Source organism: Puma concolor, chromosome F2, assembly GCF_028749965.1.
Source record: "Puma concolor isolate L17-30 chromosome F2, mPumCon1.1.hap2, whole genome shotgun sequence".
NCBI classification, from domain to species: Eukaryota; Metazoa; Chordata; class Mammalia; order Carnivora; family Felidae; genus Puma; species Puma concolor.
This window is the reverse complement of record NC_141684.1, coordinates 71,243,758-71,260,763: the sequence shown is the minus strand read 5'-3', so window position 1 is coordinate 71,260,763 and position 17,006 is coordinate 71,243,758. Positions and strand designations below refer to the sequence as shown.

General features: G+C 43.2%; 1 protein-coding gene across 4 annotated transcripts in view; it reads right to left on the bottom strand.

Annotated features, from left to right (window-relative positions):
• Positions 1–17,006, bottom strand: part of ASPH (aspartate beta-hydroxylase) — a 222,155-nt gene that overhangs the window by 144,022 nt on the left and 61,127 nt on the right. For all 4 annotated transcript variants that reach the window (XM_086695803.1, XM_086695807.1, XM_086695804.1 and 1 more), the window contains 2 exons: positions 5,951–6,043; positions 2,863–2,937 (listed from right to left, as the gene is read on the bottom strand). In XM_086695803.1, coding sequence (XP_086551929.1) covers positions 2,863–2,937; positions 5,951–6,043 — 168 coding nt within the window. The remainder of the gene's footprint in view (positions 1–2,862; positions 2,938–5,950; positions 6,044–17,006) is intronic.

Sequence of the window (17,006 nt, the reverse complement as noted above, 5' to 3'; positions counted from 1 at the left end):
TCCGTATTCTGTCTGAGCACATTGTTTTTTCCTCACTCTTATGTCGCCCAGTGCAACTGCATGGTTTTTACGTGAGCAGGATTTAGCTCTCTCAGTCACCGCTGCTTAATGGAAAGTCCCCATTTTCAGTAGGGAAACCCAGTAAACAGCACACAGTGACAGCCTGGTATGAGGAAAACAGTTCCCTGAAGGCTGGCTACAGTTGAGGCACTGCCCTCTGCAGCCGTTAGGTACTAATATCCCACTTTGAAGGACGAGAAACTTGGCTACAGCCACACAGCTAGTAAATGGCAGCTGCAGGATCTGAAACACAACAATGAAATACAGAATATTGTGGACAGAGAGTCCACTGCAAAGAAGGTGGTCAGGGAGGCCACGTTTGGTCGGACACGATGTGAAGACTGGAACACACACGTGCCAGTAAAAGATGTAAGTACCAAGGCTCCGAAGCAGGGACAGACTTGGGGATGCCAAGGAAAGGAGGGAAGGTCGTCTGGGCTCAAGAAAAGCAACTGAGGGGAGAAAAAGACCAGGCCACACAAGGCACATCACACACACACCAAACACAGCCCCAACTGGATGCTACCGCAGCAGTCACGCAGGAGGGGACGGTGACGCTGACACACTGCAGTCCAGATACGTGCTGGAGGCAAAGCCTGCAGGACCTGCCCAGGGCTTACACAGGAGGCGAGAAGAGGAGACAGAAAACAAGGAAACACCCCGGTTTTTAGCTGAAGCTACTAAGGGGAGGGGAGACCATTACCTAAAATACAAAAGAGTGGAAGAAAAGCGAAATCTGGGGGGCAGTGAGGGGAGAACTATGAAATGTAAAGGAACCGAGAATTCTGTCTTAGGTACGTTTTGAGTCTGAGACACCCATAAAACATGCAAATGGATATGATAAACCGGGAGCTCAGAGGAGAGACAGGGCTGTACACAAAGGCTCAGAAACAACACAAAAAACATGTACGGCCACGGCCTCTGTGAATTCCTAAATAAAAAGAGAATAAGTCCAAGAGGAAGGCTTGGGGCCAGAAACCCGGGCACGGGAGACTTGACTGCTCCCCTTCTGTCTGGCTTCCTACACCCACCTGCCTAAATGTCTACTGTGTCTGCCCACACTTCTCTCTCCCCAGCTGTGGCTAAATTTGGTTTGAGTGACCATCTTGAGCCCCTTGGATCCCCAGTGCAGCCTGCCATCTCATCACCCCCCACCCCCCACCCCCAGCACGCTCCCTCCACGTGTGCTCACACTGCAGACAGAAGCATGACACCCTCCAATGTTCAATTACTCTCCGAATCAAGTGCAAACACCCTTTCTCAGTCGCTCTCTACCTATGTAACTCCGTGTGCCAGCCACCCTGAACTACTCTGGGATCCTCTTTTCCTCTGGACTTTCATACATGCCACGCCCATCGCTTAGCCCTACACACCGCCTGGCGAAGCCCTACGCTCTCCATCCTCCAGCTACTAAGTCAGAATGTCACTTCTTCTAAGAAGCCTTTGCTAACCCCAAAGTCTAGGCAAGGTGCACAGAGCCACTTACATTTCACCATTACAGCACTTACCTCATCAGACGGAAGTCACTTATTTATTTAGACTGCATCATCCTTAGGTTAGGTTAAAATTAAAAAAAAAAAAAAAAAAGACACAGGAAGGGAAAGCTTGTGTGTGCTGATAGAGGCAGGTGCATGCTCGGGTAAAGCAACCCTCCGAGCCGAGGAGAACCTCCTAATGAAAGGACACAGGCTCCTAGACCTCGAACAGCCAAGGGGCAAAAACCTACACAACTGAGCCAAAGCTCATCTCCCCAGCAGAGCACAGACGGAACCGGATGGGCTGCTTTACGTGGAACCCCAAACACCTAAGACTGACTAAGACAGTTTAGCAGAGGTGCTAAAGCAGAGTTTCAATGATAGAGGACCCCATTTGTTTTCAAGAAACATAGTTTTTTCCTTCAGGACTCTCTTCAGCTCACACCAAACCATTAGCCGTATCGGGATACCATGTGTTCTGTCTTCTTGGAAACCCCTTCGTGAGTTACATCTTGGGGTTATCCTTTCTGCTTTTATCAAGGGATGTTTCAAGAAACGGTCTCATAAAATCTTAAAACATGGGTTTCGAGAGTATCATTTAGTATTCTCTGTACAGGACTGCACCTAAGAAATGTCTGAGATGTAAGAGCTAGGATACCGCTTGGTATCCTCTAAGTAGATGGCATGTTCGTTTCCTCTCTGGAAATATGACGCATATAATTAAAAAGTTTCTCCTTTTGCTTTGGCGACCACCCAAGCGTGCAGCAGTTAGGCTGACGGCAGCACCCAGATAGCCCATTACCGCCTGCGTGGTTCTGTTCCACTTTCCTCCTCCCCGTTCCTGCCATCTGTTCTTGATGTCTCACTGGTCTGGGCTTGTTTAGTCTCATTTATCCCTACCATTTCCTTACTAAAATCTATGCAGTACGTTTCTTAACAGTAAGGCGAGGTAAAATAAAATGAGTCTAGTGCCCTTTCAGAAATACCTGCCCTTGGGGCGGGTGGGTGGCTCAGTCAGTTAAGCATCCGACTTCTGCTCAGGTCGTGATCTCAGGGTTCAGGAGTTCGAGCCCCACACTGGGCTCTGTGGTAACAACCCAGAGCTGGAGCCTGCTTCGGATTCTGTGTCCCCCTCGCTCTCTGCCCCTCCCCACTCACAGTGTCCCTCTCTCTCTCAAAAATAAATAAAACATTTAAAAACAACTTGCCCTCTAGTAATTAAAAAAAAACACTCACTTATTCACATTTAAAAATAAAGTCCAAGTCACCTATGGAATTAACCATTAGTCAGCAAGCAATTCATGAGAAAACAGATTTTAATTCATACCATGTTCTGTATACACTGCCTCATGGTGAAGGGACTGAATTTGTTCTTGTACTTCATCGTCAATATTCTGAGGTCCTGAAATTATTACAAAACATAACTCAGGAGAAAAACTCTAGACATGAATGAAGAACGTGAAACATGACATCCATGTAGACACATGCAGTTGAAGATATTTGGTTAATCAACTATGCTAACTTTTTGTATCAGTTTACCACTTTTTTCTCCATGTTGGCAAACGTGGTAAATATGTAAGATTGGTTTCATTTTGGCAGCAGATACAAATGTTAAACAAAAACCTCCCCACGCAGAATTCCTTCAGTTTCTAACTAACAAAATTCACAGTAATGATAAAATGAAGAAAATGGGATGGGCAAAGCTTTCAGAAAGGGGGGGGGGGTTGTTCTGGGAAATAAAGATGCAAATGGGGAAGACGAGGTCACCACGCATTGAAGTACATGGTCGGCCACCGTCTGCCCTGACAAGTGAGGCCCCAGGCTGGTATGAGGGCGGAGAGGGGCAGGGTTGGCTGACCACTCCCCAAAGCTGAAGGAAGACCCAACGTTGTAACTGATAATCCTTGCAGCTCTGGAGAAGCCCATCTGACAGTCAGATCCACAGATGCAAACAGACAGAAATTACAAAAATGAACAATATCAGTAACGACGTTCTGACAACACCACGGCACGTACTGGATTATCAGGTTTATTACAACATCACACACAAGAAGCCATAACGACACTGACACTATTATAAATTTTCTGTGTAACAAACATCCATGTTCAGAAAACTGAAGTTGGCGAGACGTGGCATCACAAACTCTGTCACGTGAAATAATGCCAACCACAGCGGTTATACTGACAAGTTAATCCTCAATGACAAAAACAGAGTAAGCTCATTTGAACGTCAGGTAGGAAAAAAGTTTAACAACCTACTATGCTAATCACACTGGTTTTGTAAACCATTCCTGAAGCACAAGAAGTACCTCCTACTTTTATAGACGTTTGTATGTCACAAAGCATTTGTGTACACATTTGCATAGAATTACAGAAGGGCCTGCCAATCTCTATTTCTCCCCCCTCACCTCTCACAGTACCCATGACAGCTTCCTAACCAATTCCCGGTTTTATAACTGCTGACAGCAGCATCCACATAGAATATAATATTAGTAACAGAAGTGGACTATAGTGCCCTGTTCCTTCGCTTAACCCTTTAGTGGCTTCCTCTGCCCAAACAGATGAAAATCTAACTCCTTGGAACAGAATACAAGATCTCCGCAATTCAGCTCTCACATGCCTCCCCAGAATCACCAGCTACCAGCACTGGCTTTGAACTTGGTGAGTGCACCAGGCTGTTTCATCTTTCCATGATTCCGTGAGGCTCCTGCTTTCCTCTGGGAGGATTAGTAGAGGCAGAAGCTAGATTACAGTGAACTAACAACTGAGTGGAAAGTAAGGCAAAGAAAGCAACTGTAGATTCTTTTTCCAAAAATCTGGCTAGTACGGCAAGAACACGGACCGGAGGCCAGATAGAAAGTACTGTAGAGATCGAGAGGGGGTTTATTTTATTGGGTTTTAATGAGAAGCATGTACTTATATCTGTAGAATAGGTAGACATAGAAGAGAAAGAAGCCAAAAACCTAGATAAGAGAAAGGTTGAGAAGGCAACATTTAAACTAAACCAAACACTGCCAAGAAGTTGAAAAGGATTATGAGCTGAAAACTGATGGATTTAGGACAACTGGTCAGATAATATATATTTATACATGCGTGTACACACACACACACACAGTCTCTCTCTCTCTCCACATAGAGTAACGTTAACAAAAATTTTAAAAGGAGGGGCATCTGGGCGGCTCAGTTGGTTAAGTGTCTGACTCTTGGTTTCAGCTCAGGTCATGATCTCCCAGGTCGTGAGTTCCAGCCCCACATCGGGCTCTGTGCTGACAGTGCAGAGCCTGCTTGGGATTTTCTCTCCCTCTCTCTCTCTATGCCCCTTCCCCACTCACGTTCCCTTTCCCAATAAATAAATAAACTTTAAAGGAAAGGAGAAAGCAGAAAGAAATAGCACAACATTTCAGAATAGGTATTACCTTTAAGAAGCATGATTTTTAAAGTATAACTTTATTGAGTACAAAGTAATGTTTGAGATGCTAAACCCAAAGACATTTAAATTAGCACTTTTGCTCCAGAGCTAGGGTAGGATTGCAGTACTTCTAAAGAAATGGGAGAGAGGCAGTAAATTCTCCTGGAATTATGATTTGAACAAATAAAAAAAAATCAGAGAAGCATACTGATCTTAAAAGGGAGAAGAGAAAATCACACGTTACTCATCCGCGGTGATAAAATCAGCCACAGCACTTCAGTTGCCAGTAAACATGGAGTGTCATACCGAACACTTCCAGTAGGTGGCGAAATGAAACCAAATTTTGGAGAATTATTAGGTAAACAGAAAATGCGCAAATTTTGTAATCAATATCACAGCATAAACAGGAAATGCTAGTAATGGATTCAAATTTCATTTGCCAATTGATTCACAGATATTAGGGGTTTTCATTCTGTGGGTCATAGGTGCTTGGGTGACTTAAGAAGGTATTTAAATTAATCTGTGAGTTCATGTGGATGTAAAACAGGCCTCACACACCATCGTATGGAGGTCTGGGAAGTCTCTGATGTAGAAAGGAGACTCCCGTCTTACAAAGAATGGAGCCCATAGGCCTCTTCTACTAGACCATGTGACAAACAACAAAACTCGTGTAACACTACACATCTAATGGTACTTTCATTGTAAGAAGTTCTGGAACTGGAATCAAGAAACCTAGCATTTAGTTCAGGATGTTCTGAACTGTGCCATCTCAGGCAAAAAGCACCCATCTGGGCCTTGGATTCTTGATCTCAAAAATTAAAATTGTCCTGAGTATTTTAGTAGAAAACATTAAGTTTACTGCAAAATCTCAGAAGAGAAGAAGAAAAAGTACTTCATTATTGCATAAACACTGTGACACAAATTATGGGTAAAACGATTCTGGAAACTGCACGCTGGACACCTGGCAGGCCGAGGCCCATCGGGTCAGATGTAGAGGTGAGCTTACCTGAACCCTCGGAAACCTGCTCCCCCAGCCAAGGGTATGGCTCAGCTTCTTCCGGTGGGACTGTTGGCTTTGAAGCAGATCTTTCTTTAAGGCCTGCATTTTTAGTCACAAAGTTAACTTAAGTTTTTTTTTTTTTTTCGTTTGACATTTTAAACCAGGAAAAACATATTCTCAAACACTTCATCCATAGTACAAATAACTCAGTTTCCAAGACTTTACATACTACATGAAAATGTAGAAATGCTTAAAAACTCAAGTAGGAAAACAGTGTGCTCTTTAACTTCACATGGGCCTTCAACGTCTCTTTACCTAAGTTAACCTTTCATTTAAAAATAACAAAACAAAAAATCATTGCTTCAATGTTCACGAATCTCTTAAACAGTCACGTCTGAACTTGCCCAAAGAAGTTCAATAGTTCAAGCTCCTTGTGCTCAGAAATGATTAATGAATTGCTGCTTGAGCTCTGAATCCAGCAGTTAAGACAACTAAGCTACACTTGAACTTTGTTATTGGTTTGTATGCCATATTTTGATTTATGTATAATTTCTTGAAACCTATAGTTGAAAATGAGAACAAATCAGACATTACTGTTTACAACCTTCTAAAGGTACCATTTACAATCATACTATGCTATAAGGAGCTAAAAGATATGAAAACAAAGTTTTTTAATGTCTTAAGGAAAATAAAACATCAGGGTAAATTAACATGAGAGCTGATTTCAAAGTCAACACCAGTCTAAAATCTACCAGACCAAATTAATTCTTTGACATTTTATACGTGGAACATTAAAATAAGTCCTCAACCGAATAGAACTCTTTAGAAAGCTAAACAGGGTTCAAGAGTCTGTCGATTCCACTTCCCAAATCCTGGCTCTTCACGACCCCCAGTGAGACTCTTGTACCAACAACTGTTACTGGAGGAAGTGTGTTGTGAGTCTAGAGTGAAAAGGTCAGTACAGAATCGAGAGGCACTTTGCCGACGTTGAGCACTTCATACCACGTCTAACATACACCCGCTACTATAGTCTGCTAAATTCTCAGTGTCTTTCACTTGCTTTTTGATTACACTTTTCCTTACTGTTCCCTTTTTATGTCTTTATTTTTCTCTCATGGACAAAAACACGATTCCCACCTTCTTCTCCCCAATCGTAAAGAGAATAAGACAGAGATACACAGGACTCTCCCTCACCATTTATATTTGTTTTAGGTACTTATTTCCCACACTATTTACACGAAAAGCCTAAGGCTATTACAACAAACACCAACGGACACAGTTGTGTTCTACTTCTAACTATATCGTGACTTCTAACAAAGGCATAGTACACAAGTAACCACGGATCCTAAACGTTCCACTTCGGGGCGTGGCGGGTAGAGACGAAGGCCTTGTTAGTAAAACACATCACATTTCAAATTCCAAGTTCAGGACTGAAAACTCCCATGCTCTTTCGCCTTTAAATAATCCATTCTTGCATCTCCCAACAGTAAATGGAACAGGTATGGAACTATTACTCGTTGCTAAGTTCTGCTGAATGAACAGGGTAAACCTTCAGAATCCTGTAACTTACCTTGGAACCCTGAGCACCTCAGAACATACCTGGCACGTAACAGGTGCCTGGTGAACAGCTCAGAGGCTGAACACACCCCACAGTGGGGCTGCTCTGCCGGTACCGATGACTGCAGACATCCTCTGTGGGACCAAGGCTCCTCAGCTACACTAGACCAGCGAAAGGTGGGAAAGGGGATCCGAAACAATTTCCTACTACTACCAGCAAGGAGATTCCTATCTGGGCTCTAGAACCCACTGCTGCAGAACCAGGGGCCTAATTTGCCCGGGACAGTCCCAGGTTAGTCTGTTGTGCTAGTGTAAGTATCTCGCCCTCAAGAGCATCTCACTTTGGATGGGAAATCACGGGTCATTCTTCACTGATCCTCTAGGTAGCAGGGTTTCAAATCGTGCTCCATGGGTTCGATAAGCAGGGAGATATTTCCCCACCAAACAACAGAGACTTAAACTGCCTGAAAACCCCATTCTTATTGGATTTTGAGAAGTTTCATGTGAAAACAACTTATGATGTGAAAAGTGTTTGAAAACTACTAGCATTGCCAGTATTTAGCCATGAGGTTCTCCTCATTGTCAGCTTTCTCCACATCAACTGGAGTTATTTGTCTCTAAAATTGAAATGGTAAAACCACAGGAGAAAGCAAAAGCACATGACAAGAGAAAATATTGTGCAGTTTCCTTTTCTGCACCAAGTGGCAGTTGAGTTCTAAATTTACCGATACCTGGTCACAGCTATTTTTCCAGAGGTGAAAGCACTGCAAAAATAAACAATATTGTAAACTTCAAAAAAGCTGAGGATCAAATTAACACATACCCTTCCCCAGACCCCTAAAAAACTTTCTAAAAACAACACCACCACCACACATTCTAGACTAATTATTACTTTGATAACTCACATGGAAGAATTAGCCATACAAGCTTTCATTTTGGTGTTTCCAGAAATTATACTGCCACCCAAATCCATTTTAGTCCACGAATGAGTGGCAGATACAGGTCTCATATAAGATTTCAGGTCTCATATAAGATTTTAAGGCAGAAAGTAAACAAAATATTAAACAAGAAAAAAATACACATACCGTCAATTCAGAATCGAAGGAAAGGTATTCAAAATGGATTTATTGTGAGGTACAAATGGCAAGGAGATCGCACCGAAATAAGTACTCAAAGTTACATTACGAAATGACTGTCATCAGTGTTGACGCTCCTGGGGCTGCAGACAACAAAACACGACTCACACTGGCTCGGAGGAGGAGGAAATTCACTATGTACTCTCAGGAGGAGCGCGGGGGTGAGCGGGCTTGCTCTGGGCGCTGGCTGGCTTCACCCTCCCACCGCCAGTCGGGGCTTCCCCCGCGGCAAGCTTCTCTCTCGGACCCCAGGGTGTCCAGAAGCAGAGACCCACCTCTTGCTCTGCCTCTCTGGGGCTTGAGGAAATCTTTCCCAGAAGCTGAAACTTCCAGCAGTCTTCTCCTTCCACTTAACAGTCAAACCAGAACCCACGTCCATTCCCACGCTGGCAAGAGTGACAGGACGGCCGTGGCACCCGCGAGTAACTATCTAGTTGCAAGTAACCACACCAGCCCCTGCGCAATTTGAAAAAGCAACTGTTTCCCTTAAAAGACACATCGGGCACATCAGAAAAATTAGGAAATAAAAAAGTGCCTGCATTTAATAAACATAAAATTTTCCTACAATTGTCATTCAAAATGGAAGCTATAAAAGGTGAGGTGAGCGCTTGAAATCAAGCATTCATAGCAAATTTGATTATGTGACACAGTTACCTTAGCCCAACATTCGCTTACTTCATTCCCTGCTACCCCAGTACACATGACAGCAATGGGAAATAAGTGTATTTTCTTCCCATAAATATGCTAACAGTTTAAAACTTACTAAGTTGCATATGGCATTCGTTCATTCATTCAACAATTATTTGGCACCTACTGATGCAAGGCACTGTTCTACAGAAAATGAGAACTGAAAAGCCCTACCTCTTACAGGGAGGGAACGATTTAAAAAATAAGAAACATGAAATATTTAGAACATATTAGATGGGGGAAGGCAGGGGGCAGGGAGTGCCAGGCCATCAGGGAGAGGAGGAAGGCTATCTCCAGCGAACTGATGAGGAAAGGACTCGTTGATAAAATGTGAACAGATTCCTGAAGGCAGCCAGGGATGTGGCCCTGTGACTCACACTGGGGGAGAGTACTCCAGATGAGGCTCCGGACCAGCGAGTACAAATTCCTCGGCTGGGGGTGAGGGGTGCATGCTGGCAGTGGGGAAGAGCCACGGGGCCCATGTAGCTAGAGAGGAGTGAGGGTGTGCGAATCCGAAAGGCCCTGGGGCCACCGGATCTTGGAGCTATTCACACTGACTGAAAACGAAGGATTCGTTTTTTGTGAAGAATTCTACACAAACCACTTCCTCGGCAAAATGTGGGAAAGAAAGAACCACAAATAGTGCTGTACTTCATAGGACTTCAGGCACTTAGCCCATAAAAGCTAAGAGATTTTAAAAAATTGGTTTATCGGGGTGCCTGGGTGGCTTAGTTGGTTGAGCGTCGGACTTCGGCTGAGGTCATGATCTCGCAGTTTGTGAGTTCGAGCCCCGCGTCGGGCTCTGTGCTGACAGCTCAGAGCCTGGAGCCTGCTTCTGATTCTGTGTCTCCCTCTCTCTCTGCCTCTCCCCTGCTCATGCTCTGTCTCTCTCTGTCTCAAAAATAAAGATAAACATTAAAAAAAATTTTTTTTAAATAAATAGAAAAATAAAAAACTGGTTTATCAATCTCTGGCGTATGATTCGGTAGTGCACAGACTGAAGGAAATTTTGGTCTCACCGACCCAGGTTACACCAGCTGCCGTTATTCCAGGGGAAGAGCTCAGAACTGCTGCTTCTTTAAACACGAGTAGTCTAATAGTATAAATCAATATATCCCAGGAATAATCCTAACAGGTACAGGAACGTGAGAAATACTCCGGAAAATCAAGAAGCCAGAAAGATGTACATACTGATTGACCGTGCTAATTGTCGCTATTGCTCCTGGCTTCTGTAATCAGCAAACACGGATCTTAGCAGGCATCCCAACCTCAGCCCCATCAAAATTCTGACACTGCCAGAAACCAGAAGAGCTGCCCCACCATATACAGTAAGAGCCATTCCAGATTCAATGCATCTTCACACGACTCAAGATAGAGACAAGATTGCAGGGAGAGGATGACCTACACCTCGAAAGAATAAAACTGCCGAAGGGTTGCTAAGAGCTTGGGTTTCAGGGCCACCGAAGGGTCTCCACAAAGGCTGGAATGGGGTGGACTCACGTTAACACCTGCCACGTGAGATGGCCCCAGGAGCTCGGGTTTGTGAATCAAGAGGGCTGTCGCTTGTTTCCACTGAAATCCCATCCTGGGCACATTCCCACCGACAGGACTGGGTTTCCACAAGTGTGTAAAGGGAACACAACTACCTCCTTAGAAGGGTTTTAAGAATTAAAAGAGATGATTTAAAACCAGCAAATAGACACACATTTTTTTTCCCACAAACTAATTTCTCCCTTCATTTCTTCTAAAAAAGTAAATTTACCGGGGTATCTGGGGGGCTCAGCCGGATAAGCATCTGACTCTTGATTCCGGCTTAGGTCTATGATCCCACAGTTTGTGGGTCAAGCTGCGCATCAGGTTCTGTGCTATCAGCAGAGAGCCTGCTTGGGAGTCCCCCCCCCACCCAACTCTGCCCCTCCTTTACACTCTCTCAAAAAATAAATAAACAACAAAAAAAAAAAAAAAAAAAAAAAAAAGAAAGCATATTCACCATCTTCCCGGCACACACGCACACAACATGAACACAGCTACCAGCAATTTCCAAGGTGGTTAAAGCATACTGCAATTACTGCAGAAATGCCCAAGTTTTTCCTTAAAAAAATTTTTTTTAATATTAGTCAACAGTGTATACAGATCTGAAATGTTTTTAAATGATCTGTGTTTTAGATGTTCATCATCCGATAAACACACATCGAATGCCTGTTCTTCTCAGCCACCGCTATGCTAGGTACTGGGCATAAATCAGGCTGGTAGAAAGCAAAATCCAGGAATGAAGTGAAGTAAGGAGCATGGCAAAGGGAAGACACACAGTCCCACCGCCTGGGAGGATCGCAGAAGGAGTCAGTGTAGACGTGATGACTCAGCTGGATCCTGCAGCAGAGCTGGAAGGTGGCCCGCCACCGGAGCAGGAACACATTCTAGGCGAGGCGAAGAGCGGGGTGGTGGCGACAGCTGGCTCTGGCTGCACTATTTTCTTTCTCGGCCCCTTGTTTATTTCACCACGTTTCACCGCAGGGATGGCAGTCCCCTCGTCACCTGTATCCCTGGTGCCCAGCACGGCCTGCTATGCTGCAGGCACTCAGATTATTTGTTGAACGAATCGATAAATGCAAAAGAGAGACGACAGAGCACATGGCTATTTATACCATTGCCACAAGGGACGCAAAAGCGTTATATGTCTTCCTCTAACCTCTTGGGAAACAAGAGAAGTAATGCTTGAGGCCAAGGAAGAAGTAAATGACAGAACTCTTTGAGGTACGGATGCTAACACAAGAGTGATAAATACTCACAAAGTGAAATCAAATGAGGTATGAAATGAGAACAAACAAAAGGCAAGTAGGTAACTTCATGCTGTGCAGGGCTTACAAGATTGAAGCTTTGGTGACAACTGGTTTCTCTACGTAAAAATGATGTCCAAACCGGTAATAAACATCTAGGTCACGTGGTTTTATCTCCAGGCAAACAGAGGCAGGAGGACAAGAGGCTGGAGGCTGTCCCTGGGTATTTTTTCAGATTACCCCAAACAAGATTTCCATGAGCAAAACGCTTACAGATCTGCTACACAACACCCCTCCCTTCAGTTTCCTAAGAACAAAAACTTTCTCTTCAGCTACAACCTGGGGGAAATGAAATGCACAACGACCCAGCTCTTTATGCACATGCAATACCAGCTAGTTCTCACAGCCACCTGAAGGAAAGGTTTTATCTTCAGTTCACAAATGACGAAACCCAGTATTTCCAAGGTGCATTTCATAGTGAAAACAATCCAAGTTATCGATTTGGAGAATTGTCACCAATGGAGAATTATTCCAGGAGAGGGGAATAGCGGAGGACAGAGGAGAAAGGAACCAAAGCCAGGAGATGTAGTCCAAGCCATCAGACCCATTTCACAGAAAATGACTCTACAGTTAAAACAGTTAAAATTGAAAATCATACTTGTGTATGACCTTTATCTGTTCTTTTAGTGGAAGTGCATATAGGGAGTCCTTATTATTCACATGATCACTATGAGACCCTGAAGGGACGGAGTTGTATGACTAAGGAGGTCATAACACTGTAAAATATTTTCTACGAATCAGTTACTTACTTACTGAATGAATTCAATCATTCATGCTCACACCAATTTCTTTATCAATCTCTCCCTGACTGTGCAATGTTGAGGAAGACAGTACATACACAATGCAAATCACCCACAAAGTAAAGCTGAAAATCTTGTAGAAAAAAAAAACTAGTCAGATTTCAAAAAGTTGGTTACAAATGATGTTAGCAAAAATGAAAATTCACACACAAAGTCCTTAACAAATGAGGCAGACATTATTGTGATGTCACAATACGTGAATAAAAAAAATCAATGATGATAAAGTGTTTCAAAAAAAGGAATCTGAGTATTAAAGACTAAAAAAGATCCTTGGAGTACTGATAGGCTCTCAAATATTTCTGTAAAACTGGCCATCTTTACCTTTATAGCGATTGTGACACTCACACGTGAAACACTATCATAAGACATTTGGAAAAACATGCCAGTAATGTCATTTTTTGAAATTTGAAGTATCATCTCATAGTGTAATTTAAACAGAAATTTTGTTTGTGATATGACAAAATAAACTTACTTTCTTAGTATCTCATTTTCACTCTTCAGGGGTTCTTCCGGCTCCCAGGTACTTTGCATTGGGAAATTTTTGTCTCTATGTTTAGGCGGCTTTTTAAAAAGGACAACCTTTATAGCTTTAATTACCCTTAGATAATATGAAGCAGCAGAAAATAGAAATAACTACACACCAAATTTTAAGATGAGTGAAACTGAGAGTGTAAGCATCGTTTTAAGCCCATTAAAAGCTTCTCCCACATGAAAGTTTCAGGTGAATGGTGAGGGCCAATGCAGCTGGGTGAAGTGTGACCTCAGCTTCAGAAAATTCAGTTGCAGCCTTTATTTGCTGAAGAAAAGGGAAGGAAAGAAAAAAGGAGTAAAGAAAATAAATCCATCCCCAGCTCACAAAAGCTCTCGAAATATACTGAAATGCGTTCAGTAGAGACATTTCCATTTAATTCTTGAGCTGATATGCAAAGGAAAGCTATGGCAGAAGCAAGGTATTTTTTTATTAAAAAAATGTTTTTAAGTTTATTTATTTTTGACAGAGACAGGGTGCGAGCATGAGCTGGGGAGGGGCAGAGAGAGAGAGGGAGGCACAAAATCCGAAGCAGGCTCCAGGCTCCAAGCCGTCAGCACAGAGCCTGCCGCAAAGGCTCGAACTCATGAACCGTGAGATCATGACCTGGGCCAAAGTCAGACGCTTAACCGACTGAGCCACCCAGGTGCCCCAGACGCAAAGTATTTCTAAGCGCTTTACTGAAGAGCAACAGGTAACGTGAACACACTCATGTTGATTAGGTTATTCTAAGACTTTTTTCCCCACTCACTTTCTTAGACTTCAGCATTTATATACTTTATCCTGTATCACTTTTGTCCTTCAAAACCCAAGGTAGAAATTATTAGAATGCTCGCAGTAAATACAAATGTAATGACCAGCCCTTCTCCAAGGAAGGGGGAAAAAAAAACAAAACACCAATCTGTAGAAAAATTAACACTTAAAATTTGGGACATAAATTTAAAAAATCAATGCATTTATCTTAGCAGCATGATCTAACATCAAGATATGTTTTTAAGATGGTGTAACCTTTATGTGTGTGATGAGTATCTGTTTTGCTTCTGGTTCTGCTCAGTGCGCAGTTGGAGTGTCCCTCTTCTCCTCCCAGACACCCTCTATCCTGGGGGAAACATTTCATAGGGTTTCAGCAGGACCCAACCCAACCCCCAGCCACAGCTTTGTGCACAGGAGCCAGCCTGGGAGGACTAATCCCCGACTACAGGAATGGTCACAAACGGTCACCAGGTCTAACCAGGCCCGGCTGCAATTCTTCTAGACTTTCCTCCCAAGCCATTTCAGAAAACTTGCTCTCTGCACTAGGACTGCACAACTAGAAAGATGCGTCTGGAGCTTTCTGAGGGCTGTCTTCTTCATCAAATTGTAACTACTCTATATAGAGTAAAGTCCAGGGGGGTGCCTGTATGGTTCAGTCGGTTAAGCGTCCGACTTCAGCTCAGGTCATGATCTCTCAGTTTGTGAGTGTGAACCCCGCGTCGGGCTCTGTGCTGACAGCTCAGAGCCTAGAGCCTGGTTCTGACTCTGTGTCTCCCTCTCTCTCTGCCCCTCCACCTCCCTCTCTCTATCTCTCTCAAAAATAAATCAACATTAAAAAAAAAATTAGAATAAAGTCCAGGAAAAGCATCAGCAGAGCTAAGACTTGGGACAAAAGCTAGGAAGCAACGGGTCTGATGATAGGTCCGTATTTGGGATCTATTCACCTGAAGTCAGCCCCTGTATCCACCAACCAGATGAGTCATAAAATGCCCCGTGTGGCTTACAACGTTCCGGGAATCTATAAAAACAACGAAACCCTCACTACAATTTCTTTGGGCCGTAGTCCTTGAACAAGAAAATAATAGGACTGGATTAGCTAGAGCAGGTATTCTGTAGGATTTCCCCCTCGCTGTATAATTCTGTCAGAGAGAATTTCTGTCAACTAAGTGTCCAAGTGCTTGATTTTAAGCAGGAAAGGTGCAAGTATACAAGAAAAAGGTGCACAGTATTTTTGGAAACACCTGCACTGATGCTTATTCATTTTTTATTTGAAATGCCTTCCATTAGGTCAAATTCTCTGGTTTTCAGCTCTTCATAGACAAAGTTGAAGAATTATTTAAAAAAAAAATAAAACCTTTGCAGCAGCACTTTTGATTCTGTTACAACAAATCAGGTTGCTCTTCTCTAATTCATAACTGAATCTCACCAGTGGTTACAATTAAAGATTTAAGACTTCACGCACAGGACAGCACAAACCATTTGTAGAAATGTACTCTTACTGAAATTTCATTTTATTAAATATTTTCTGATTAACAAAGTTCTGACCTCTAGTTAGATCTCAACTTTGCAGCGCCTTACAAACGGTAAACAATGATAACAATCAAACATGGAAAATGTATGTCGTGTTCCACCAAAATAACTATAAAACCGTGTGATATAAAATGAAAGTATATCCTAATTTGAAACACGTAGTCTTTTCATAACTCTTCTGGGTCTGTAAAGATACCATAAATAAAAGCGCTCTAAAATTGGTCTTCTAAATCAAGTTCTTTCTTTTATTCACAAGTGTATCCAGAGTTCTTAGAGCAGTGTACGGGGCACAGCGGAAGCACTAAGTATTGACTGGGTGACAAAAGAAGGCGGGCAGGACTGGCAGGAAGAGAAGAGGTTGAGGAGTGAGGAGGCACGGAGGGATGAGGGAGGCAGGAAAAGAGCCAAAAAAGACCGAGGAGGAGAGACCCGAAAGGAGGCAAAGGGGAGGCGAAGGGAAAGGAGAATCCAGGGAAGAGCCTGAGGAGGGGGCAGCCCCCCCGAAAACAGGGGGCGGGTGGGTGGGGGTGGGCGCCTGGGAAGAGGACTCCGGGGGTTGCCACAGGAGCCTGAGGGGAGGGGTGGAGAGGTCGGGAAGGAGAAGGGAAGTGGAGAAGGAGAAGGGCAGGTGAAGAAGAAAGGGAAACAGGGAAGCCAGAAGGGAAACGAGGAAAGAAGACAAAGAATGACGGGAGAAAAGAAGGAAGGGAGAAAAGATGCTCCTACCTGAGCATCTGTCATAACTGAAGGCCACTTGGCATGTATGTACTATGCAAAATCTTAACGGTCTTACTCAACTCCCATGAAAGTATTCAGTCGATTAATAAATTCACTACAATTCATATTATATACATTTATCTGGATACATGATCAATAAATTAATAAAAACAGAAGCTATTACATCACATTTTTATTACACGGTTTTTACAAGCTTCATCTTTTAAATTGAGAAGCATGAGACAGTGTCTCTAAATTTCAAACAACTTCCTTACTGAGCACCGACAAATAAACTCAACGGCGATGGGACACATCTTCCCCAGCCGGTGCAATACTAAATTTTCCAGGCCCTTTAGCAGCAAGTGACGATGAGATTACCATTTCCTGGGATGATGACATTACAGCTCTTAGTTCTTCCTTTTCTGGTTATTTCCCTTTGCCAAGTGTGCGTGTTTGCTAGAACTCCTACCTTCCTTCACGTCATCTTTGTCTCTGGACGCCATTTTACTAGAAGTA